Raw genomic sequence first — 25,895 nt, 5'->3', positions numbered from 1 at the left:
AACGACGATTTTGCAATCAGAGGTTACTTCAGGTCATTGACCGATAATAACATACCGCTCAAGAATTCCATAATTAAAACAGCGCGTTCGGTCAAGATACAAAGCAACCCATCGCGAGGCATTGCACATTGATTGTGACATAAATAATCAACAATAAATTGGCAGGACACTTAAAAACATGCCTGAAGGTGGACAAGAAAATTGGTTTCTTTGTCTTCCCGTTCACTTGATCTAGATCTTCAACCACCGGGAGTAAGCCTGGATACGACTTATAAATGTTGATGCTTTCTGTGATCGCACATGACAACGTGGCTGGCTGCATGCGGTATATATTTTTTTTAATTTCTATCCAAACCTATAACGGACTGTACATAATTTTCAGCAGAACAACGTCGGATTTTCTATGAAAACGTTTTACTGTGAGAAATTGGATGCCTACCTATGTTTTCGTTTTTTTTTGCATTGACGTTTTGTTTTGTATGCAAGCAAAAATAAATGACTGACATCAAGTCCATTTTATGTTTTTATTTTTCGAGTTTGACATAAACGCGAAGTTTTTGGCATTCTTACCTCTGATTCAATAGAGTTGGTGGGTTTATGAACTCCAAACATTAATTTCTCCTCATGGTATAGGGCAGGCTATCAGTTTCTCAAGAGAATATGTTATCATCGGTTGAACTTTTGAATGAATTTACTTTACTTTTTGTCATACTATATCGTACCACTTGAGCAACCTTTTGTTTTGTGCTATATGTATGGCATACGTTACACAATAGCCTACACAAGTGCAAAAAAACTTTATTATTGTAGCTGCTTTCAAGTTTTGGTCGATTTAAACTTCTTGGGTCACCCACATCTAATCAGGCAGCGCTTTTATGTTTTCATTGTCTGTGTCATTCATTGATTTTTTGGGCGCACAGTCAAACTTGTAATTCCATTGGTGAATATTTAGACTACGTCATGTAGAATCACGTCCACTGCAATAGTGCATTCCTACTTCATATTACAGCAACGGTCGTAATTGCTTTGCGGTGACGGCTGTCGGGCACTACTTGGAGCTGAAGCTATCGTTACATTTCTAAATCTATTCCATCTTGTTCGCCCTATAGCCTATAGGCTACCCTTAGTTTTCAGAGCTTTATGCTGTAAAACGAGAACAAATGTTTTTTAAACCGATCTACTGTGTATATTCGGATGCTAACAGACGTTTATGCTGTAGGCCTAAGGCTGTTTACTACAGAAGGGCCTATTTTTGCAAACCAAGGTACAAAAAGTATAAAAAATACATACATGAAAAATTGAAATTATTTACTGCAAATAACATAAACATAAGAGAAAAATGGGTAATGATGGCCAGTGACGTAGCCAGGAATTTTGAATGGGGGAGTTTTGACGGCCGGCGGGCGAAGCTCGTCGGCGTGTTCGCCTAAGACGACACCCAGCGGCGGGGAATCTGGGGGGCTTCCCCCAGAAAATTTTGAAAAATTACTTTGAATTTGGTGCATTCTGAGAGCATTTTCAACAAAAATGTGGGCATGAATATTCCTGTAAAATGGTGCTGTCCGGTGGCACAGCAAAGGATAAGATCATGTTTTCTTCGGGATTTTTCGGAAATAAAGCTAAGTCTCTGTGTTTTCTTCTTGCTAATTCTTGGCTGAGATATTTGAATATTTGGTATTGGCAAAACTCGCTCTTTTAATGCAGTTTTGTTTAAAATTAGGTAAACTTTGTTTTAGAGACATGAAAAGACTGAAAGCATCATTCTCAATATCGTGACGTCACACGCGTGCCAAATGAGGGGTTGGAAACCCCCACCCATAAAGGAGGTTGGAAAATATCGAATGCTTTCCTATAGTTAAAGCCTTTGCAACGTCTGAAAGTTTAAAAGATATAATAACCTCAAGTGGAGGAATGGGCGATTGCGAAAAAAACATAGTTTTTAATCTTTTCTGGCAAAAAAGAATTGAAAACAATACACTGGAATTTCAAGCACCTCGCAAACCTTCGAAAAACGGATCGCGACCCTCAGGTTGAAAAGCCCTGCTCTAGACCCAATTTCGGTAAAAGTGGCGCCTGCGTGGTTTTGAAAATGGGCTCTTCATATGTATTGACTCAACTCAGTCATTCGTTTTTAAGCAAAAACTGTACTGTACTGGTGTTGGATCTGTATCACTTTCAGCCTTACAAAAATTGAGGGCCGAATTTTTCCAGGGCCTAAGGCTATAGCCTTATTAGCCTAATGGTTAATCCGGCCCTGCAGGTACGCGCACAGTGCTGCGTAATTGCCATTGCGTGGCGTCTCAGGGCATAACATGTATTATGCTTTTACGCTACAGGTATAGCCACAAAACTTTAAATACGTTTAGCCAAGTAATATTTCGGAAAAGTCAAGAAATTTCAGCTTATTAGCACGTATGCCTATAAAAATACAATCGTTTGAAATTGAGGTGGGCACATTGTGCCCAACCCCAGTCTTAATACGGTTAGCGTATTTGTAAAACCTACTATTAGACGGCACCATAAGCAAAAATGACCAATCAGAAAACAGCAAGCGATTTACACTTCTACCAGGAGGAGAAAATTTCTCCGAGAAAGAGTGATGTTAGAGCAGGGGTGTCCAACCTTTTTGGCCAAAGGGCCACATGTAGTTTACGAATGGTTGCGCGGGCCACTTGAATATTTACTGCTAATTTGTAATCTTAAAAATGACTGTCTGATAGTTTCTAATTAAAACCCTCACACCAAAATTCTAATCTTAGAAATGTGTTTGTACATTTTATGGTTTATACAAGAAGAGTGAAGTTGATTTTAAAGTGGTTTAAGGTTTTGAGTTGGTAGAAAGCCAGCAGCAAAACGTAAAAAATGGCAAATTGCCCATTGACCCTTCTGATGTTGCGGGAACAGCGGAGTTGCGCGTCCCGTAATGTATTGTCCGGCTGTCCCTAGGTTCATCCATGAAAAACTTGCTCGCACAAGTAAGTGCTGCCGAATAATGATGTCACGAAAACTGCCAATCTATGAATCCTCTGATCTTTTTCTTAAGAAACAATTTTTTTTTGTAAAATTCTAGCAATAGAAAGTTTTGAACTTCTCTCGCTAAAAGCATGAAATACTGCTGATTGACTGACTCTTGTCTTGAAGCACCAGTACATATGTGTGGAAAAGGGTGGACGTAACAATGTGGAAAATGTGATGCGTAACAATGTGCGTTGTGATACAATAAAATTAGCTTGAACAGTTGCGCACCCCATGCACCAGGGATTATAGAGTAGGCTAATAGAGAAAGAAAGCAAACAATAAATGCCAATTTATCGGAATGTAAGTTCGCCATAAATTACGTTGGCGATTGAGTTGATTATATAATACATGACATTTCGAAAAATATTAACGGCCACTCAGAACCTTCTCGCGGGCCACGGATTGGACGCCCCTGTGTTAAAGCCTGAAGTAGAGTTGCCAGGTACACGAAGAATATACTTTCAAACAAATCCAAAACAACAAATTTTGCTTCGATTGGCATGGTTTTTGTGTGAAACAATGCTACTGTTTTGTTATTGATGGATCATAATTTTTGAAATCCTGGCCTAATTTGAACGTGCAAGTATTGAGCTAAATCTTATCGCAATATATCTGAGAATTTAAAGAATACCTGGCAACCGTGGATGAAGTGTGAAGCACTTAAAATTAAGCCTATTATTTGCCTGCCCATCAACTGTCAACACTTTGTTTTAAAACCCATGTTAGTCCTGACTTTTGCAGTAAGTTTGAAGTGTTGTTTGCTGCTGAAACGTAAAAGTAGCTTTCCTTACAAGTTTCGAGAATGGGCGGAGGCCTAATGCTGCAATGTTTGTCAACTTATCCAATATAGCTTACAGCAGTGACTCTCAACCTTTTCTGACCCATGGACCATATTTAAAAAAAAAATTATCCAATGGACCACTTTGCTATGTTGACGCCTCATGAACGCCACTAGTCAAAACTGTATTGCACAATTAAAACAGATAAAACAATTAAATCAGGTAAAAAAAAACTCAAGGGCGTGTTCAACCTTATACTTCTTAATAAAGTAATAAATACGTAATTAACTAATTAGGCAAACCCTCTTCATTTGCACACTCAACCTTAACCACTTTGTTGTGTGCGACGCGAACACAACAGGTGCGGTAGTTAATTGCGCCGGTGACGTCACGATTTTCCTAATCCACCCGGCAGGACTGAGCAACTGTTAAAGCACGCCAACTTGAAGAAATCACTCGGTTTCCAATGACTGCTTCGCAGCAATGAAGTTTATACGGTTTTTCTGTCAAGAAATAACACAACATAAGACACTAGTCACAATTCAGCAAGCACAACAGTCGAACTGATAAACGTACCAAATTTGTTGACAAACAGTTCTCAATCCACTGTACGGTACACAAGTTCCACAGGTTGGCCAATGACGCACTGAATAAATAAATTCGCGATGTTACCTTACACAATTATTACGTAGGCTACCGTACCGTACAACCATAACGCTAGGTCAATAATCATTAAAAAACAAAGAAACGTGGCAATTCACTTGGCCTAGTTAAGATCGGTTTACGAGAATTAATTTCCATTAGGCTGACAAATTATTGGTCAATAATTCAGTAGTAAACATAAATCCACAATTCACGACACAAATCAATCAATCATACAATTCAGAATAATGAACGTACCGGTAGTATGACCGGATCAGTAATGCCAAATGATGCACTTGTACGCGAAGGATTCTATAGTGATTGACTCTGCAATATTTAAGTTTGAAGTATTAGCCTAACAACAATTTACGCACATCAGAGATACGTTACGTTTGTTTACGGTAGACAGTCAACATTCAGCTACAAAAAACATTATTACATCACAAGTACGCTCACCAGTAAGTTGAACTTTGAGATAGCAAGCTGCAAATATGGAATTCAGCCTACACGCAAATAAGTATTACCATAGCAGTTGTCAAACTTAAGTCCTGTAGAAGTACATAACAGAGAAGCAGCTAACAAAGCATAAACATCAATCAATCAACTTTCAGTCACAAACTACAGTGACTAACAAGTTCGGCTAGCTGGCAAACTAGCAGCAAAAACGAAAACGTCTCGAAAGTTCCATAGACAATCTCGTGGTGAGTGTTGCCATTTGCAAAGAGCGATAACATAACAATGAAGGGGAAACGACGCTAGGTGGCGAATACACAAATTAACGGGAGTAATGCGGTAAAACGAAAGGCAGGCCTTTCAAAGACCTGTTGAAAATCTAACACTCCCGGGCCAAAGAAGGGCCAAACTGGGTCATTCTTTTCATGAATAAAAGTTTTTCAACAGTCTATTGTCATGTAACAGTTCAGTCCTTTGACTCTTCCTCATCGCTCTGATCTTCCAGCAAAATCTGAACGGTGTCTATTGGTGTCTCATCTTCATCTGGATCATCTTCTTCCCTTTGAACAATTACACAAAGTTTGGATATTGGTCTCTTCAGAGATCCGGTTGCAGTCTTCACTTCTACGGAACGAACAACGCCGTGACGATCAGGAAATGTTTCAATTACTCTGCCTAGTGGCCATCGTTGTCTGGGAGCAGAGTCATCAATCAAAAGGACGATATCTCCTCTTCGGATATTCTCCTTTCTGTGAAGCCACTTTGCTCTTGACATCACAGATCGTGGGTATTCCTTAACCCACTGCTTCCAAAAGGTGTCTGCCAGAAACTGCACATGGCGGTATCGATCACTTGGTCGGTAGCCATCTCTGTCGCAGCTTAACATTGGCGGTAAATTCGATGAAGAATTCAACTTCAACAAGTGGTTAGGTGTAAGAGGTAAGTCGCCATCAACTTCCAGTTTCACATCGGTGAGTGGTCTTGAATTGACGATGTCTTCTACTTCAAGAAGTAATGTGTGCAATGTGTCATCATCGAGTGGTTGTTTTGGTAAGATGTTCATAAGAATTTGACGTACTGTGCGAATCATTCTCTCCCAGGCTCCACCCATATGGCTGGCTGTTGGGGGGTTGAATGACCATTCTACACCTTGTTGTCGAAGGCTCTGGTGGATCTGGTTCTGACTCCACTCATCGATGGCTTGCTTCAAGATTCTTTCACAACCCACAAAGTTGGTTCCATTGTCAGAGAAGATTTTCTTGATGGGGCCTCTGCGAGCTATAAAGCGCCGCAAGGCATTTATGAATGCGCCAGTTGTCAGGTCTGGTGCCACCTCCAAGTGAATGGCTCTAGTTGTGAGACATGTGAAAAGGCAGCCGTATCTCTTAATGTCACTTCGTCTGTTTCGGACATTTAGCGGCCCAAAAAAGTCAACGCCAGTCTGTGAGAATGGTGGCTGTGACATTTGTAACCTTGCTTCTGGCAGTTCTGCCATGAGCTGTTGTCTAGGTTTTGCGGTCCTTCGCCGGCAAGGCAGGCATCTTGCAAGTACCCTTTTAACCGCAACTTTGGCATTAACTATCCAGTATTTTCGGTTAATATTGTTCAGTGTATGGCTTTCACCCATGTGCTTCGATTCGTTGGTATGACAATGTTCAATTATCAAGTCCGTTAAGTGGCGCTCTGGAGCTATGATAGCAGGATGTCGCGTTTCGAACGGTAAGTCGGATCTGTCGATTCTTCCGCCAACACGTAGAACATCTTTCATTAGGACAGGGCTGAGTTTTTCGAGTGGGATCCTCTTGGCTTTGGGCATGTTTGGGTGTTCTCCTTTGGATAGAGATTTGATCCAGGCTGGAAAACTCTGACGCTGCTCGTATTTGATTAACTCAATTTCTGCCTCATCAAGTTCTGGCACACTGATTGGTCCTTTCAGTGTAATCTGGGTTTCGTTCTTCATGCGCATCAGTAAGTATGATTTGAATCTCAGGAACCAGGCTACTGATAGTTTCAGTCGGCGCAGAGATGAGAAGTAGGAGATTAACCTGTTGGTTCCTTGGCTTTCAGTCGTAGAAGCAGTAAAGGTTTCGATTTTCCTCTTTGGTTTGTAAGCAGCAAAGATATCTTCAAATTGTGGTTTCTGAGCAGTTTGATTGGGCCATTCTTCTGGAGGTTTCCTCAGAAAATCTGGACCATTGAGCCACATCCCAGAATTCATCAAGGCTTTGGCCGTCATGCCCCTTGATGCTTGGTCAGCAGGGTTCTGCTTCGTGTCACGGACAAGAAAATTTGAAATGTCGGATTCAGCATCGAAATTATCTAAGCCTGTCTCCTTTGGTCGAGTACCTCTAAGCAACCAGCCTAAGGGCGTCCTGACTGCATCAGGTCCTTGCTTCGGGTTAGGTGCAAAGCGGCTTTCAATGCATCGGTGGGAGACAGCATGATCATTTCCGATCAACAGTGTAACTGTACCATGGTCCAGTTGCTTCAAGTCAATGCCTTGGAGGTGCTTGTGCGTTTGCAGATACTCCGGAGAAGGCGCTGGAGTTGGCTTGGTAGGTATCTTGTCAACGACGATCACATCTGTCAGTTCTTGCACTTCGCCGCCAACTACTGGTAGAACTTTCAACGCTACAGTTGAAGAACTGAAGGAATATGGTCCACTCGAAGACAGTGTTTGCACCTGGAAGTCACCAGATGGCTCAGGTTTCAGTTCAAGCATCTCTACAAGTTTTTGTTCACAAAAGGTGCGGTTTGAACCAGAATCTAGGAGAGCATAAGTATGTATTACCTTTCCTTCTCCTGTCACACGTACGGGAACGATGTCCAAGTAAGTTGCCGAGTTGCTTGTTCTGGAATGGAAGGTTTCTACAACTTTATTTGTGTTCCTTTCTGATGGTCTTCTTACGGGATCATCTGGCTGGCTATCATTTCTTCTATTAGCAATGGGATTAGGGTGTCGTCTCTGGATTTGTTCTCCAGTTGTGACCAGATACCGATGTAAAAGAGAATGATGTGATGAGCTTCTGCATTCAGTGCATTTACCTCGGCTTCTGCAGTCGGCACGTATGTGATCTGGTCCAAGACAGTTTAAGCACAATTTGTTGTTCCTTACAAATTGCTCACGTTCAGTGACGGATTTGGCTTTGAACTCTTTGCAGTGTTGCAAATAATGTGTATTATCGCACAGGATACATTGTATGAGTCGCTTGTTGCCAATTCGGAGCTGTCCAGATCTTTCAGTAGGTTTTGTCACTACGTTAAACAGTGCAGCCTTTTGTTTCCCTTTGGTGTCAGGCTTGTTAAGTTTGTCGACATTTGATGAAAAGAGTTTCACGCCATAGATTGAATTGGCAATCCTAGATTCGTTCGTTATGAAGTCAGCAAAGTGTTGGAATCCAGCCACTTTTCCAGTGTCATCATTGATTTTCAGAGCTTCAATTACCCACTTTTCTTTCAAAGACACTGGCAGCTTATTCGCAAGGCAGGTGATAAACTGCACGGTATCCAAGTTCGAAGCTTCGGTGTTTGAGCTCAATGATGAACAACATCTTTTTAACAGGACGGACAACTTCTCCAATTGTTCGGGTTCGTGGTGAGAAATTCTGGTAACAGCTCTCAAGCGTTCCTCGCAAGCATGCGCAATAACGTGAGGTAGGCCATACCTCCGTTTCAATTCTTCCCACGCTTCATCATAGCAGTTGTGACCTTCGCTGCTGTCGGCAAGGTGCCTTATTTGTTCACAGACTGCATCACAGCAGTGCTGCATGAGGTAAGACATCTTCCTGTCGGGTGTCAACCAATCAGAAATATGGGACTTAAAACGGTGCCAGAAAGCCCAGAAATCGAGCGGGTCACCAAAGAATTTCTTAACATCTGGTTTAGGTAGAAGTCGTTCTGAAAGATCAGGTTGTCGGCTAGTATAATAACAAGGGTAATTTACCTTTTGGTCTGGCATTCTTGCAGACGTTGCAGTTGGTTCTTGTTTGTGCCGCTCATCACCGTGACGCAGAGGTTCCAGGTGTGTGTCTTTGTGAGTGAAGGTTTGCTGTGGCAATCGTACGGGTGTCATTGATCCAATATTGATAACCGAAGAAGAATCATCTTGCCAGAGTGCGGCTTCAGTTTCAGCAGCTTTAATTTGACGCAGGTCTTCAGCTTCGGCTCTCTCACGTTCAAAGCGAGCTTTCTCTTGTTCCATGCGAACTAGTTCTTCTTCCTCTCGTCGCCTGGCATCATTCTGTTCTTTTGTCAAACGAGCTAGTTCCAATTTGGCATGTGCTTCACGTTGACGCAAACTATACATTGTACTCGATGACCGAATGCTTTCTGATTTGGAGCGATGGGAATGAGTACGCAAGGACGAGTGATGTGAGCGTAGTGGAGGAGTTTTAGTGTCTGTCCTCTCGCATTCCGAGAACCACTGTTTGACTCTATCAGCAAATTCTTCTTTACCTTGAATGTAATCTCGTTTAGTTGAAAGGCCTCCTGGAATTTGTTCATTCTCAGGGACATCGACACAAAGCGCCATTAAAGAGGCATAATTTTTGTCAATTTCTAACAGGATAGTCTGCACTTCTGTGAGGTTTTCACGTTTGCTCATCAGTTGTTCACCACGCTTGTAGCTGTCTCTCAAAGTATCAGCTGCTTGTTGAATAGCTTCGGCTTTGGAATCCATAGCTGTGTATGCAAATCCGCTTCGTAACAGCATAAGCTAACTTCAGCAAATGAGAGATGTCACGTAACACTGATGGGAACTAGGTAAGTAAACGCAAATTTGATCGTCAGGTTGGTGAAGATCAGCAGTTCGGTTCGATTGACGAAATCAGCTTCAGTTCAAAGATGGTCAAGCTTTGATGCCAAATTTGAAAAACGATGTTGTGTGCGACGCGAACACAACAGGTGCGGTAGTTAATTGCGCCGGTGACGTCACGATTTTCCTAATCCACCCGGCAGGACTGAGCAACTGTTAAAGCACGCCAACTTGAAGAAATCACTCGGTTTCCAATGACTGCTTCGCAGCAATGAAGTTTATACGGTTTTTCTGTCAAGAAATAACACAACATAAGACACTAGTCACAATTCAGCAAGCACAACAGTCGAACTGATAAACGTACCAAATTTGTTGACAAACAGTTCTCAATCCACTGTACGGTACACAAGTTCCACAGGTTGGCCAATGACGCACTGAATAAATAAATTCGCGATGTTACCTTACACAATTATTACGTAGGCTACCGTACCGTACAACCATAACGCTAGGTCAATAATCATTAAAAAACAAAGAAACGTGGCAATTCACTTGGCCTAGTTAAGATCGGTTTACGAGAATTAATTTCCATTAGGCTGACAAATTATTGGTCAATAATTCAGTAGTAAACATAAATCCACAATTCACGACACAAATCAATCAATCATACAATTCAGAATAATGAACGTACCGGTAGTATGACCGGATCAGTAATGCCAAATGATGCACTTGTACGCGAAGGATTCTATAGTGATTGACTCTGCAATATTTAAGTTTGAAGTATTAGCCTAACAACAATTTACGCACATCAGAGATACGTTACGTTTGTTTACGGTAGACAGTCAACATTCAGCTACAAAAAACATTATTACATCACAAGTACGCTCACCAGTAAGTTGAACTTTGAGATAGCAAGCTGCAAATATGGAATTCAGCCTACACGCAAATAAGTATTACCATAGCAGTTGTCAAACTTAAGTCCTGTAGAAGTACATAACAGAGAAGCAGCTAACAAAGCATAAACATCAATCAATCAACTTTCAGTCACAAACTACAGTGACTAACAAGTTCGGCTAGCTGGCAAACTAGCAGCAAAAACGAAAACGTCTCGAAAGTTCCATAGACAATCTCGTGGTGAGTGTTGCCATTTGCAAAGAGCGATAACATAACAATGAAGGGGAAACGACGCTAGGTGGCGAATACACAAATTAACGGGAGTAATGCGGTAAAACGAAAGGCAGGCCTTTCAAAGACCTGTTGAAAATCTAACACACTTGAATACACATAATTTTATTTTCAAATGTTATTCTAACAAAACATCATGCACAAGTATGTGTCTGGTCAGGTGCTGTCATGGTAATGTCTCAGTTTTGCCTTCTTAGCAACAGGAGCTTCTAACATTTTGTTACTTGGAAAACACTGCAGAATACAGTTCTTCATTTAGCGTCTGAAAAAATATAACATGTGACATTGAAGATAATTTAATTGACATTCAGTGGAACAGCGAATAGCTCTACTCTCCCTAAAGAAACGTTGTACCATGAATGAAGAAGCGCAATCTTCGTGCACCGACAACAATTACAGCAACAGTTGATGTATTGATTAGGCCTGCCAGCACTTCGCTTATGCCTTGAACAGTTCAATAGCCTACTCGTCAAGTAACTTAGTAAAATAAGTTCAAAAACTGCTGAGCTTATGCTTATCTAGCACTTCCAGAAAAATTGATCAAAAATCACGAAGTAAACATGATTATTACGTCACGCTGACATACAATCATACATGCTGTTGCTACATAACTTTCTTTCATCTGTATGCACTACTATCCATGGGCGCCGATCGCTCTCTAAGATTGGTGGGGACATTTACTAGGAAAGAAAGATGAGGCGAGCGAAGCGAGCTGAAAGATCGGGGTCTGTTCAACAAACAAACAAACAAAATAATACAGTAGATACAAGTCTTATGCGATGTGTTTTAATTGTCAGTGTCAGCATTGCACAGCAGATGTCTAAACACTGCAACTCGGCAACGAGTCTCCGGCGAATTAAAAACGAAGACCTTGGAGTGGTAATGGAGGCTGATCGAATTCAAAACTTTGTTGTGCACATGGCAGACCATTGCATGATTTGGCTGTTTCTGTGTCGTAGTAGATCGTAACCAAGTTTTGACACGTCGCAAAGTTGAAACTGACCGTTCAGCTGAACACGAGCTGGCTGGTGAAATGAGCAAAAGTTCCACTTGCGGAAACATTTGCCGTACAGCGGATGGCATCTTCTTGAATATCATTTGCTTGTGCAAGGGACTCTGTTTCAGAGAACTCAGGATAATCGTAGGGGGAAGGCGGGGCAAGTTGAGCAGGTTTTTTTAAATCTAATTTTTTTTTATTTCACCAACTTTTTCGAAGACTCAGGTATTGCATTTCAAAAACATGCTAATAAGCCAAGTTTTAAGACAAAAACTGGTTGGTTTTATTTATTATTTTGCACTGTACTGTATTCAAGTTTAAGTAACGATTGCACGACTTTCCCCGGATTATTTTTCCGGGGCAAGTTGTGCAGCACCATGGGGCAAGCTGTGTAGCACCATGGGGTAAGTTGAGCGACACTAGGGGCAAGTTGAGCAACATATTATGGCCAGCAAAAGTACAGACAATTTAACAAATCAGCTATTTTTACATTCATTCACTATCTCCAGACTTTGAAACTGTGTAAAAGTGGCTAATAGGCAACAACATTTGTAAATTAACAAAGGCGGTTTACAGGAACAGTTGCACAACTTGCCCCATTCACACTTTTTTTAAAGAACAAAAAATTTCAAGAAAACCAACAAATGTACAAAAAAATTTTACCTGCGAAAATACAACTAGGCTACATCATATGTCAACTGACCCCTACTGCTAAAGTTTGACTAGTTCTAATGTGCATCCAAAAAATCAAAATTTCGTTTGCATCCGAATTTACATCCTAAGACCTAAACACCTTATATCGTTGATCAAGCCTAACCAGCCTAAAAAACTGATAACTGCGATTCACGTGCTTCATAGGCATTATATGTAAAATATAATAAAGGCGTTAAAGATTCATTACGCTATTTATTTCCTTTCAAACGGGGACTTGCACAACTTGCCCCGTTTCACAACTTGCCCCGCCTTCTCCCTATAGGCCTACCACATGTGATTGTAGCTTTCCACTAAAGAGTGATTCTTGTAGAATTTTGTAGTGCTCAAGATCGGTCGACTTGGAATAGTCAGTAAGATTTTGTGCGCGCTGTCAATGACTACAAAATAACTCTGACCGATATTTCGTCTCTGGTGTTTGAAGTTTAGGAGGTTGACCATGACCATGTCCATACTGAAGACGATTTGGAACGTGACAAGTCTTTTAAAAATTGGTTAGGGTAAGAGTTTTTTCAATTGAAAAAAAGCTGCCTGCCAGCCTTCCAACTACTGATTTGGCCTATATAGCCTAGCCTACAATTTTTTGCCAAACCGGCAAAGACGTTTCAGCAGCTCTTAACCTCAATGTAATAATAACTCAAAAAACAGCCTTTTTCTTACACAAAAGTAACACAAGCTAAACTTACTGCACTACATGCTTTTACGATTCTTACTAAGTGCTCTTTCACTTTGGGCAGGTGCCCCCTTCCTACTTTTTTTTGCTCTGGCGAGAGCACTGAACCATAGGTCTATTGCATTGTTCTTGCATCTATTCTCGACGGTCATGCATAGCCTATCTACTTCATGCTTACTGCATGGTTAATTTTCTTTAACTTTAAACAAGAACAACTTTTAACTTGCTACGCCCCTAATCTAAGCCTATGCAATAAAATCCCACTTTCCAGAGTCTTGATCTTGAAAAGTGCGGTAAAATGCACGATGCTGCAATCAGAGTTGCGCTTACATTTTAATTGTAAATTCACTCGCGATTGCCGATTGCAGCAAAACAACAAAAGAATTGTTGCATGCATTTCATTGCATTGCAATTTGCAACTCTAAAAATTATTGTGTTGTCAAGGGGCAGGGGCCGTCGCTGCAGGGGGGTGTGCCCCCTCCCCTGACAATAACCTGTGCACACACACTTCAGGCACTGAAGAAGAACTGGTTTCAATTTTAGTTTCATTAACTAGGTGGCTAGTAAAAATATTACTTTTCATGGTTTTTCCACTTGTGTGTTGATCCGAAATAAAATTTATCGGCGATAATCAAATATTGCCTTTGGCGATAACGATAAACGATAACTGAAAAAATAATTGAGCGATAACGATAAGCGATAAAAATTTATCGCCGATGATTATCGCCGGTAAATTATCGCCGGTAAATTATCGCCGGTAAATTATCGCCGATAATGCCCATCACTGCTAGTAGCTACTTACTGAAGGTCATCTAAAATACAGCACACGTCTGAAATACGAATTTGGTCTTCGGCCACGTTTTATACGCCTAGCTATGCTGCGTCTTGACAAAATTATTAAACAACTTTGCGTTTGTTCCGGCTAAAACACGTTCAATGTTTAAACATTTGCTTATGAGACAACACTTCTGTCTTGGTTTCGTTCTATTTCCAATTAAGAATAGCAACTGGAAACGAAACCCACGAGAACCTCCGAACGCAAAAAGCACATTGTAATGTTTCAATGTCTTGGAACTGGTGCACTCAGTTTAGTTGTTTTTTTAACGAACTGGTGCAGTCACTTCCTTATGAGATGCCGATAATGTGGTGTTAGCGGGGGGGGGGGGGGGGGGTATATATACAGTAGAACGTCATGTACACTACATAAGCTGGCTCCAGGTCCCCTGCGGTCACAGACACGCATATTATCCCTGAAAAGGGGGGTGTCGCGATTGCCAGTCGCTCATTGTTGCCTGGTTTCATGGAAAGTTAACGCCTCACAATAGTTTTGAACTTTCTTGAATTAGCTGAGCATGTTTATGTTAATATCACCCAAGGGCCAAGCTGTAAAACAATTTATCTTCTTTTTGGATTTCTTCGACAGTTTTCTTTAACTTTTCTGGAACTCTTCTAAGATTTTCTCGGGATGTCTATACACAGATCCTACAACGATAATGTGGATTTGTTGATGTAATTTAAATCCATTTATTTTCACAATTTGGAATGTCAAATTGAAGATTATCTCTGTTGTTTTCACAACTTGTATGCCAAATCCACCTGACTTTTATGTGAAATCTTTGTGATAAAATTCGTATCCTGGGATTCGGACATTTTCTGAGTTTTCTGGATTTTTTGTTTCAGAAATGCAAATGACATCAGGAGAATAGTTCGCCGAATGCACTAGATTTTACAAAAATGGAAAAGAAATGTTTGTCGGCTTGTAATTTCAGTCACGCTACACAAACTAAATATGAGTGGTGAAAGGAAGCCTCCAGGTGAAAGTAAGCTCCCGGGTGAAAGTAATTAAGCCCCCGTTGGTGAAAGTAAGCCCCCAGTGCGTGGTTTGGAAAGCCGTAAATTTGTTGATTGCTGTATTGCACATCCACGGTTGCTCCAAATCCAGGTGTGAAAATGTCATTGTGAGACGCCATATTGAAGTTTATTTTCCTACTAGCAAAGTTTACTTTAGAACTGGAATATTGAGCCATCTGCTGTGGCTTAAGTAAAGGTGAAAACACGAGTTTCAATGTCTCCAACTTTTTTGGTCCAATGCCAGGAATGTTTTCCAGTGCATCTAAGGTTTGGAATGGTTCATGTTGTTCTCTGTACTGCACAATTCTTCCTGCCACAATTGGTCCAATCCCAAGTATAGCAACAAAGTCTTTCTGAGTGGCATTGTTTATGTTTAAACACATAGCCAACCTTTTTATCAATTCTCAATACCAAATGAACAGTTTTCAATTCTTTATTTTTTGATCGTTGCCGTCTGTTATTTTCTGTAAAGAATAAAATAACTGTGAAAGTCATATGTAAAGAAACAGGATACTGATCAGCAAACACACTAACCCAGGGGTGTCCAAACTTTAATATCAATAAGCATCGTAGGCGCGTTTATTGATAGCCTAAGTAGGAATATCTTCTGACAATGACAAACATTAAACAACTCAAAATACTACTAACTGTTTGCGATATATTCGTCAATAGTTTGTAATTAATCGTTCATCAGATAATAATTAATTTATGAATATTTTCGTCAATCACTTGTAAATATATTCTAGCAGTCTTGCAAGTCGCTTTTATAGATCATTAGATCTTATGTGACCCATGTGCTTGGTAGGCTAAGTTGAAGCTAAAGTTGAAATGTGAGCTGAAGCATAGCTGAGTTGCACCTCTTTATTAAATTTGAAAAGCAATACCTTCACGACTGAAACTTTAATTTCAACCAAAGATACTTCGAATGTATTGTTGTTTATTATGAGCCTACGCTTTTTTGCCGTAAGCTTATTGTGATGTTAGTTAGCACTTTATCGAATGACACACAGATCCGTTGAAGAGGGTATTTCATAAAATTAACCTCTTAAGCCCTGTCTAGTCACTCTAGTGCAGTGGTTCTCAACCTTTTTTGTATTGGCGGACCCTTTTTGGTGCTTTTGTAACTGTCGCGGACCCCTAAAATATTATCTGAATTTTTAGCATATCACGTCTCTTCACGGAAACAAATATTTCATAAGTCTCGAAGCGACACACTTATGACGATTCATGACATTGACGAAGTTATGTTATGAGCTTATATGTTGGCATACTATACTCTGCACGATCAAAAATCAGTAATATATAATTATGTTGATTTAATGTTTTTCTATAAATTTTGTCGAAAATTAATTGAACTTTTGCAAACTATTACTTTTCTCTTTTTTGATTGAAATCAGTATGTCGTTGTAATCAAAGTCATTGTAAATAATATTGTAAGTGCTAATTAGCTGCTGACTAACGTTTGGATTTCTCAATTAAGCTTTGATCAACTTCTTCTTCTTCGTCTTCGTATGAACCTTCTTCGCCACTCCAGGGATCGAGGGGCTTTACCTTTTACCACCTTTGGGCAGTGGCGGCGACTCGGTCTAGTAGACGTTTGGTAGTAGTAGTTGTTTATTGGCCGCTGCGAAAAATATGTACAATAAATCAAAACACAATGTACAGTAAAACTGTTGTAAAGTTTACAATAAAAAAACGAGTAAAAAATGATGGTAGCATCACAGCAGCGGGAGGCTACGAAGTGACCGTTCAAGATCTTCAAGTCAAGCAGCCACCCTTAACCCTTTGAGGACCGTTGGTACATATGTGTACCATGAACCTTTTTCACGATTTCTAATTATTTTTTTGCAGTTATCAAAAAGTATTTGTCTCTAAATGTTTCTTAAATAGATAATCTATTTATCAATAAAAAAAATTTGAAAATTGTATTTCGTTTTAGCTTTGCTTTAATTGGTTTTGTTTGGTGAATTGGTCAGGGTTTGAAACGGTAAACTTTGAAAGATCAACAAGACAAGTAAAAAATAAAAAAAATCCAAAATTTTTATTCTACATCAATGTTTAGTGATTAATCTGACTTATCCCATCAGTTAAACCATAAAAAAATTATAAAACATGTTGCTAGACAATGCTAAACTTTTATGGTACACATATGTACCAAAGGTCCTGAAGGGTAAATTCTATTAGTCTAATAGAGGGATATAGTGAAGTGGGAAAAACTTTAAAATTAAGACTGTTGTTGTGAAATTTTAATATAAATAACACGTAATATTTTAGGAATGTATTTTAGAGCTACATGCAAAGATAAATTTAAATGATAGCATTACTTCCGGTTGAAAAATTTTCAATAATTTGGCGCGCATTATGACAATACTGTAAAAACAAGCAATTATGATTTTCGTCGTCGTCGCCGTGTGAGCCTTTGAAAACAGCCCCACCTAACCGAATAACTTTACAGACTTTTTGAAGCTAGTTTTTATTTTGCAGAGTAGCGATGAGTCATGAATGTAGAAGTGTTAGCTGCAGAGTTAGGGTATTCAACAGGTTATAGGAAGTGCTAGTCCAGCCTAGGGCATCTCAAAATCACTTGAACCTTGCATGCAACGGCTATAGGCTAGTCAAGACTAAGCTCAATACTAGTAAAGTTTGTCTCCAAAGCAATACTATTAGGCTTTTTAAAATACAGCTTGGGCATATCAACTTTTCAACAAAGTTTGAATGCATTTTTTCAAAATTTGGGGTTAAAACATGCTCAAAACGCACCAAATTTAATGTGATTTTTCAATTTTTTCTGGGAGGAGACCACCCAGACCCTCCGCGAAGTCGTTCGCCTTCGGCACACTCAGCGGCAGGCTTCGCCCTACCCCCAACTATTCATTGCAGCCCCACTGCTCACAAACAGCACCAGCCGCCACTGTGTAAAACCATACTAGCAATGATACTAAACACATTACCCTTAAGGACCAATGGTACACATATGTACCACAGCGTAACTTCTATTTGAAATAAAAAAAAAATAATTTTTTTTCAAATACTACTTTAAAGTGATAAAGTTGTAGTAAATATCATCAATATTTCAATAAAACATGTCTCAAAAGTTTACGGTCCTCAAAGGGTTAACTCATCAATGATAATTATAATTGGATAATTGAGACAAAGAGATAATAATACATAAATAACGGTGAAGCTGTCCAAGATGATAAGAAATCAAAAAACTGATTAGTAGGTTTTTCTAACTTTGGGCGAACGTTTAAATAAATTTTTCTAAAAAATAGATTTTTACGCCTTCTTTATTCTTTTCCCCAGATGACACAATAGGTTTTAATATCCTTACATGTTGAAAAACAAAGAAAATTTGATTTTGTAGATTTTAGTCAGACTGTTAATTTTCAATAACGGTCTGATTTTGCGTTTTTCAACTTACTTTTTCTCGTTTGCTACTGCTTCCCCAAGGCAACAAAAAAGTTTTTTTGTCATTAGGAAACCGCAAAAAGTAAAAACATTTAAAAAAATATCAGTTAAGCACTAGCAGTAGCTGTAATCAAAATCTGCAAAATGTGACAAATCAGGCCGCATCTCCAGGTGGCCATGTGTAGACTAATAAATATAGCTTGACTCAAACAAGCTTTGTTCATCATTTATCAGTCACACAGAACAATGTAAACTGCAACAGTGTGGTAACACTTATTATAGATATAAAGATGGTTAAGCGGTGGTTTAAAATGTTAGTTGGCTGTCTAATGAAATTCTGTCTGTCTAACGGATATTCTAATTAATTTGACTATCTGACTCCATTAACTATTTCCACACAATTGTTACTCGAATTAAACTTTTAGTTATCAGAAAGTGTTCATATTTTATTGTAGGCTCATGACAAAAGTTGAAATTAATCATTACAGGATAGTGAAATTACGGGACAGTGAAACATTATTACGAATTATTACATTTTAACAGTCGTCCAAATGTTAGGCTACATAAAAGTATACAATCAATTGGATGTTTTATAAGCGGAGCTGAACTGGTCTGACTGAGTTAGCTTGAGCTAGTCTGGTTGTGTCTGAGCTCTCGCCAAATGCGAACAAATCATTTTATATTCTGTTCCCTTTTCCTATTTATTTTGGGAGCAGTTACACAATCTTTAGGAAATATGGAAAATTACACAATCTTTAGGACATAGGCTATTATATAGGTTTAACTGGTTCACCATTGTAAAAGAAAGGGGAACCTGTTTGACGTAGATTGCTACAACAAAGCTTTCTTTTGTTTGTTCAGTAGCCTTTGTGCGCATTAACTATCAAAGGTTTGCTAAGGAGAGAACAATTTCGCTTTCGTCAGTATTTATTTTATAACATAGTAACAACATGAATAAAAAGGAACAACGCTCCTACTACTACTAGGCCAGTGCTCCGCAACCTTTATTTACTCACTTAAAAGCTTTTTAAAATTCTGCGGCACAACTCGGCAGACACATTTTCAAAATATTAAAAAAAACTATAATTTATTTTATGAGATATCTGCGCTTGTTTCAATGAGCACAGTCGCTGTATGTTCGGCTCAATATTTGAAAGAACAACTCGAAGTTCACCATCCATTTCTTGTAGGTTCTTTTATCGTTTTTGATCAATACCAAAGTAGAAAAACTTTGTTCACACAAATAAGTGGTGCAAACCTGGAGCAGAATTTTAAAAGCAGCTTGCGAAATTTGCTTATATTCTTCTTCAATAAAAATCCAAAACTTATCAAGTGGAACATCGCTGAATTTTAATCTCAAAGTTCTGTCATTTTGTAGTTCAAGAAACTTTCTCTAACGGGCAAAGTCAAGTCTTGCGTTGATATTTGAGCATTAGCTGCAAAAGGATTTCGGATCCAATCATATTGTTCCGTGTTAATTGTGAAAAAGTAATGGTCATATTTCTCATATAACAAAGTTAAGTGCTCTTTGGCCAAACCAAACACCAATTCTTTATCAATACATGGTATTTAGATAGATTGCTTCTTGGAAACATATTTAGTGTTGGCCTTCTTAAATCGTTTTTCCAGAGTACTATTTTCTCTTGAAATCCTCTTTTCTTGTCAGAACATGTCAGTATGTTTTCACCTTTGCCTTGCATTTTGATATTAAGTTCATTAAAGTGTTCAAATATGTCGGCTATGCATGCAAGTTTAGCAATTCAATAATTATCTTCAAGATGTTTATACAAATTATGGCTGTTCTGATTTAATAAGAACTGACTTATTTCATGCCGTAGCTCGAAAAGTCTTGCGAGATCTTTTCCCTGAGAAAGCCAACGCACAGAAGTGTAAAATAGCAGTGATCGATGTTCTGATCCCATTTCTTCGCGTAGCAATGAAAAAATTCTTTAATTCAAAGCTCTTGCCCTGATAACAACAGACCACTGCTGTGCGTAACGATTGCTTCAATGATGAGAGGTAGCTTATAGGAGTCTCCACTTTTTATTTTTGTAACTTGGTTGTTGGTAGACAATGAATGAACAAAAGAAGGTGTGACACTTGAAGGCACGGACATAAGGTTCAGAAGTCAAACGAGATTTTGTTTCACAAACAAACCCAGATGTGAATTAAATACGTGAGTGACAGAATGTCCAAGTAGCCTATTGAAAGTCGACAAAAGTCCCGGACAAAAGTCAATAAATATTCAAGACAATTTGTTCAAAACAAAATAAAAAGTGAAACATAAGTTCGATAAGGTCATACACAGCAAATTAGTTATCTTTCGCATTGACACAACGCGCGCAGACGTTGAATCTATGTGAAAAGGAACCAATCTGTAGAAGCCATGTTTTTTTTTTTTGACTGACGAAAGTCCAAGTCAGCAACAAGAATACGCCCAAGCAAAAGTTAAAAATAAATAATCAAAACTATCTTTGGAAGTAAGTCATATCCAAAGCAAAATAATTAAAAACATTGTAAATCCAAATCAAGGTCGTACGTAAGTCATACGGCACATTAATCCTTTTTCGCATTGATCTAATGTGTGCCGACGTTGAATCGACGTAAAAGTGACAAGCTGATTAGATATATGATGCAATTTGAAACCAAAATTCAAATCAGAAATTGAATACAGATTTATAAATTAGGTTATCATAGCATATTTTCAAAATGACTTTTTCAAGACATGTGCTCACTGCTCAAGCATGCAAGCAAATTAATGTTTCCGAAGTTCAAAATAATTAGCGATTACGATTTATTAGCAAATTTCTGCTTTTAAACATGTGTAGCAAGAATATTGCAACACATGCATGCAATATCATTCATGCAACATATAATAGGAACATTTGGTCTAATTATTCATCTGAGGCCGTCGATGCCTGGTTCAGGCAAGGCAATTGAAGAAGAAGAAGAAGCAAGAATATGTGAATATACAGTAGAATGTAAAAGCGATCATGCAGTGAGTGATTACAACATGATATAAAAATATGCTTTCATCTTGTAGATAAAATTTAAATGAGAATCATCTGTATTTGGAACAAATATATTCCACTACATGAAAATGTTGGAAAAGTGCATCTAGTAAACCACACAATATAAAATAAGCGCTTTAGCACTAGAGAAATTCTGCTAATAAGTTACTGCTATTTTTACATTATAGCCTACTGTACCTTACCCAGGGCAGTGGGAGCACTATTTCTGGCCCTCTGAAATCCATTGGTTGGACCCTACATTTAGTGATCGTTTTTAAAAATAGGACGGAAAGCGTCTAGGGCGGCAAACTCTTTCAATGTAGGAAAACAATTTACATTCATCATATTAGCAAGAGTAAACAACTTTTAAGATTTTATAGAAAAAATATAGGTAATTGGCTATGCCGACAATGCAGTAGCGGATCTAAAAAAAAGTTGGGAAGGACCAGAGTTCAAAGTAAAATTTATAAAAATAAATGAACAATGCAAAACTTAATGTCCAAAAAAAGTAAAATAGAAAGATGTGGGGGACTTGCCCCCCAGAAAACTTTGACAATATAATCTTGTTTTGGTCACTTTTTAGGCATTTTTACGAGCAAAATACGTTTTTTTTTAAGATGCACACTTCGAATGCGTAACCAAACTTTCAAAGCAACAAAAACATTTAAAAAAGTATTTCGAAACTTGCATTCAATGATTTTCTTAACCCTCTGTCTACCGTGGGGTCCAATGGACCACAAAGCAAATTTCGCTCTGCGATTTATCAGGCCATATAGCAGATACGATATTGATATACGGTACCTTGACTTTTCACAGCTTTGCTTGATCTTTAGGACAATATAATAGTTATTGATCTCAAACAAAAGTTGGTAGCTCAGAAAAAAATAATAGCATCTTGTACCGTGGGGTCCAATGGACCCCAAGCCTGCTGCATTCGAAGTAATCTTGTATTACAACAGCACTAAAAGAGGAGTCGACACTATTGACAGAATGGTTAGGAAATACACTTCTAAAAGAATAACTAGAAGATGGCCAATAGTTCATTTTACAATATGATTGATGTCACTGCTGTCAATGCTTTTGTGATATGGCATCAATTGCAAGGAGAAAATAGCAGCACAACATTCAGCATGAAAGAGAAGAAAATTGTACATCCAACTAGGAAAAGAGCTTGCTGTATTACCAGATTCGACTTCAATATCAACAAAACATCTAAATCCGCAACAAAATAAAAGAAACAGCTGTTGAAGATCAGGTGCCAAAATTAAAGAAGGCTAGATGCTATCTTTGTGAAAGACACAAAGACCGAAAAAGCAGACAATTCTGAATTGCTTGCAAACTCAACGTTTGCCAAAAACATTTGCAACCAATGTAATAATAAATAAACTCACAATCTTTCTTGTAAATTAATTTGTAGGCCTAATATGCGGTATTTAGCCAAATTTCTCAACAGTTTGACCATTGCTCAAGAATAGACCAATTCCGTATCAGTTTGGTTTGTGCATGGGCTACTGTATAACTTTTTTTTTTTTAATTTCATGTATTTTTGTTTTTTCTACAGTGTTTATAAGTTCTGATTTTTGTAGTCTGTTACGTCCTTTTTTATTGAGCTTTAATTTCATCATCGGAGCTGATTTTTTTTTGACCAAAACAAGTACTTTGAAATTTGGGGACCCCAACGGTAAAACTTGCATATATTTTTTTCGGTAGACATAGAGTTAAGTAGAAATGATAAGGTGTTGTGTTCCGGTTTGCAGGTTTTCTGTGTAGCTTTCTTTCAAAAGTACCGCCTCATCTAAAATGTCATTATACTGTAGTAGCCCACAGCTTGTTTAAATTTGTTCCACATGCCTGCAGCTGCACATCAGTCATACCGGTACGATAAAATTTCCATAGATCTTCAAACTTATCGATGATACGTTTTGAATTTGTTTGTACAATTTTATTGTTAATAGACTATCAACAGCTAGCGAATATTTTACAGCATACAGTAGAATAAATTTTGTTTATATAATAATTGAGCTGGTGAAGCGGGGTTGTTGGAGCGTTCCGCCTTAGAAAAATCAAATCTTTTTATTTTCAATTCATAATTCCTATCACAACAACTTAACTCTTTGCTTTTCAACCTTTTTTTGGAAGTTAACTGCTCAAGGGGGGGGGAGGGCGTTTTTGGATCAAATTCAATCAGCTGTTACGTGTTATCCGCTGGTGCTATTTCAACAGAAGTTAAACTGGTGTGAAAAAAATCATTTGTCTATAAGTTTGAAAAGTCATTATTCTAAAGTTTTATATGTGAAACTTGATATTTCAATTTTTGCAAAGGTACGCAAAAACGACAATTTGGGTTTATCTTACCGCCGTTTAATTACCGTGCTAATCCGATTTCATGCAAAGTTCTGAAGAACAAAGAGCTCGATCAACCGCACGAAGTATGCGTGCGGTGTGCCGAATCATTGCATTGATAAAGATTTACGATTTGCGAGTTCTAAAATAGTTACAATCGGAGTAATATTGTTACACGAATTTGAAAAAAAAAAACTGCGTTTGTTGTTTTACATTTTTGTCCTAAACTAATGCTTTCCGAAACTCATGGCTAGCTTCTAGTTTTATGGAACCAAACTTCTCATCAGTAACACCTTAGCCTGCTTGAATAACTGTTTACATCTTCGTTTGTGTATTTTAGGTCTACAACTGAGTTTGTAGTATGAATATTTTTAGTAGAGAGAAGATAATTGAACAAGCTGTTGAAATTATCTGAAATTTCTAAGTTCAAATTAGGTGGTTTTCAAATTGTGGATTTGTGTCAAGTCGCATCACAAATATCATGCAGGCTGCATCATAAGTCATTTCGCTTACGGGTGTTTATAAACATGACTCATAAGTTACATCCACAAAAAATACAGCATTTACATCAACAAAGCTAAATCGCAGCTCACTTTGTATTGAAGATTGTGCCAATCAATTTGAAAATACATTTTAGTCCGCCAGCCAGGGGCGCCGGAACGATTTTTGACTGGGGGGGGCAAGATTACGAAAAAAGGGCACTTTTGTTTACTGAAAAGCCAATTTTTTTTTCAAGTTTTAAGATTAGATATAGCGATAATGCTAATCTATCAGCTCACTATGTATTAAGTAATGATAGCCTACAAGTGTCCGCCGTTCGGTATACAAAGAAGGGCATCATGCTATGTTATAATGATGTAACCTACTGTCAAGCCTTAAAGCAGCCTGCGGCCATGGCCGCTAAAGTAGTGCTTGAATGACCGCCGGTGCTACCTCCTACATCGGCCAAGTTTGGCCGCCGGTCTCTTCTAGCCAATTATTTAATTTCGCAATAAAATGATCGTGGATTAACTGTCGAAAATATGTAGTATCAAAGAGTGACGCAAAATTAGGTCAGCGCGTCATAATCGCCACTGTTGCTTTGTGCGGGAATATTTGTTATTGATGGAATATATCCATCTGCATTCTGCAATCACCGGCGCTGTAAGTCTTGTTTGTAATTCTCGACGTTTATTTTAACAAAGTGTTAATCCGAAGTGCTAATTTACGTCGGCTGGCAATATTGTCGTTTTTATGTCGATTCGATGTTGTCGGACATTGAATCTTTGTTAAAAAGAAGAACCAGGTTAGTTGACATCCAAAGGGAAAACACTTTTTGATCGTATTTTACAAAAATTATGCTTCTTTTGGTAATGTCCTTCACATCATTGAAATACTTATTTTATTACCTTGCCGTCATCGTCAACACAAGTCGAACGTTGTTTTTCGTTGCTAAAAAGAATTCTAGGGGAATGGCGAACTTCTTTAAAATCAGCCACATTGGAGACACTCGTGCGAGTGTCGTTAGATGGTCCCGCAGTACTGGATTACAATCCCGATAAAGCAATTAGTGCGTGGTGCAACGATTCTATTGTAGGACGTCGCCCAGGCCCAGACTTCAACAACGCTAAGTGATCATTTTAGCATTGTTGCAAGTTTAATTCTATTTACTTGTGCTATCGTTATTTTTTATTTGTATTTTGGCCTCCAAGCACGCAGATTTGGCCGCCGAGAAGGAGCTCCCGGTAGGCCACGATGGCTGCCGAAAAAAAAAGACGAGTTTTAAGGCCTGTACTGTGTTGCAAAATTTTGCGCCGTAAATATTATTTTGAGGCAAAAATGAAAGATTATAATTAGGCTAAAAGCGAATAGCAGAAATTGTTATATTGCAAAATGTGTAGTAGCTTACATGACTTTAAAAGGGCACCATTGCTCCCCCTGCCCCTCCATCTGCAGAAAAATTGAGGGCAGGGTGGGCATCCGCCCCCCCTGCCCCCCCGCTTCCGGCGCCCCTGCCGCCAGCAGCGTCGAAACCATGCAACAGCGAATTGAGAAACATGCGTAAATAAAGGAAATGTGAAATAACCCACAGTCA

At 38.7% G+C, this 25,895-nt stretch overlaps 1 protein-coding gene across 1 annotated transcript; it reads right to left on the bottom strand.

The window, feature by feature from the left end:
- Positions 1 to 5,358: 5,358 nt before the first annotated feature.
- Positions 5,359 to 9,570, bottom strand: LOC145788272 (uncharacterized). Its single transcript, XM_082600054.1, has one exon. It carries the CDS (start codon positions 9,568 to 9,570, stop codon positions 5,359 to 5,361), a length of 4,212 nt encoding a protein of 1,403 aa, XP_082456180.1.
- Between the last annotated feature and the right edge of the window lie 16,325 nt (positions 9,571 to 25,895).

This window comes from Aplidium turbinatum, chromosome 2 (assembly GCF_918807975.1).
Source record: "Aplidium turbinatum chromosome 2, kaAplTurb1.1, whole genome shotgun sequence".
Classification (NCBI taxonomy): domain Eukaryota; kingdom Metazoa; phylum Chordata; class Ascidiacea; order Aplousobranchia; family Polyclinidae; genus Aplidium; species Aplidium turbinatum.
Note: the sequence above shows the minus strand (reverse complement) of the source record. Positions and strands in the feature narration are given on the sequence as shown.